The sequence below is a fragment of the Lolium rigidum genome, chromosome 2, assembly GCF_022539505.1.
Source record: "Lolium rigidum isolate FL_2022 chromosome 2, APGP_CSIRO_Lrig_0.1, whole genome shotgun sequence".
NCBI classification, from domain to species: domain Eukaryota; kingdom Viridiplantae; phylum Streptophyta; class Magnoliopsida; order Poales; family Poaceae; genus Lolium; species Lolium rigidum.
The window spans coordinates 162,070,125-162,071,232 of record NC_061509.1 but is presented as its reverse complement, the minus strand read 5'-3'; the positions used below and the strand labels follow the sequence as shown (position 1 = coordinate 162,071,232).

The 1,108-nt window shown below is 56.9% G+C and overlaps 1 protein-coding gene across 1 annotated transcript; it reads left to right on the top strand.

Moving 5' to 3' along the window:
- The first annotated feature begins 435 nt into the window (after positions 1–435).
- LOC124687587 lies at positions 436–681 on the top strand. Its single transcript, XM_047221365.1, has one exon. It carries the CDS (start codon positions 436–438, stop codon positions 679–681), a length of 246 nt encoding a protein of 81 aa, XP_047077321.1.
- The last annotated feature ends 427 nt before the right edge of the window (positions 682–1,108 follow it).

Below are 1,108 nucleotides of genomic sequence, written 5' to 3'. Positions count from 1 at the left end.
CCCAGGAACCCTTAGCCTAGTCTGCATTGTCTCTCAAAACGGGCAAACATACCTTGGGTGAAAGTGGGCTTGCATTCCTGCTACCTACCCACCTCACTCATGATGGTAGTGAAATGGAGCCCTGGAGTGGCAGTACCGTGGACCCGTGCCGTAGTACTACCCTCGCACAACATTAACCGAACCAGGCAGAGGCGTTGAAAGGGCGATGCGCGGAGCAAAAAGGCTTGGCAGGTCGTTCGTTCGTTATATACGACTTTCCCCGCTCTCTCCGCACCGTATGCCATATCCTCTCTGCCCACTGCCTGCTTCGAGTTCGAGCAACCTACCACACTGTACACTGGACACCATAGCTCAGCTCGGAGAGTAGAGGCGTAGAGGTAGCCTGAGAGGAGAGAGCACCGTCTGCAGCCAAGCAGATCGAACCGCGCAAGGGGAATGGCGGCCGTGGTGGCGGCCGTGGAGGCGGGGGTGGTGGCGGTGGCGAGCGGGCGGAGCAGCAAGCTGGTGCGGGGCCTGTACTGGCGCCTCCGCGCGGGGGTCCGGCGGCTGCAGTCGGAGCGGCGCAGGTGGCGCGGCGGCGGCGCCAGGCGGGAGCGCTTCAGCAGCTTCCACTACGACGCGCTCAGCTACGCGCTCAACTTCGACGACGGCCGCCGCGCCGCCGACTTGGTCCTAGTATGATGTATGATGCGCATGGCGCTCGCTAGCTAGGCCTAGGTGGTGCTCGATTTGGTGGTGGCTGGTTCGTGTGGGGAATCTTATTGTAGTAGTAGTTAGTGATCGGCGTTCTGTGTGCTTCTTTAATGCTTTAATTAGGAGCTGCAATTTTTTTTTGGAAGAAAAGAGCCCACTGTAGCTGTAGTGGCTCTGCTGTGCGCTTCCATGCGCTCTCTTGCTAATGTAGACACCACGATTTGCAGGGGTGATATTCTTCTTTTTTGCGTTTGGTGCTTCGTGTTCATCTGCGCGCGACGGAATGAAAATATGCGCAGCTAGATTGTTTTGCTATATATAGAGGCAAGTAGATCATCGGAAAGAGGACGAGCAAAGGGACCGCTAGGTTTGTTGACCCGAACTATGATTCCATAGCCCGTAGTATCGGGTGAAC

Bases quoted from the DNA above. Each gene is read 5' to 3' on its own strand.
- LOC124687587 (XM_047221365.1), top strand. From the start codon at position 436: ATGGCGGCCGTGGTGGCGGCCGTGGAGGCGGGGGTGGTGGCGGTGGCG.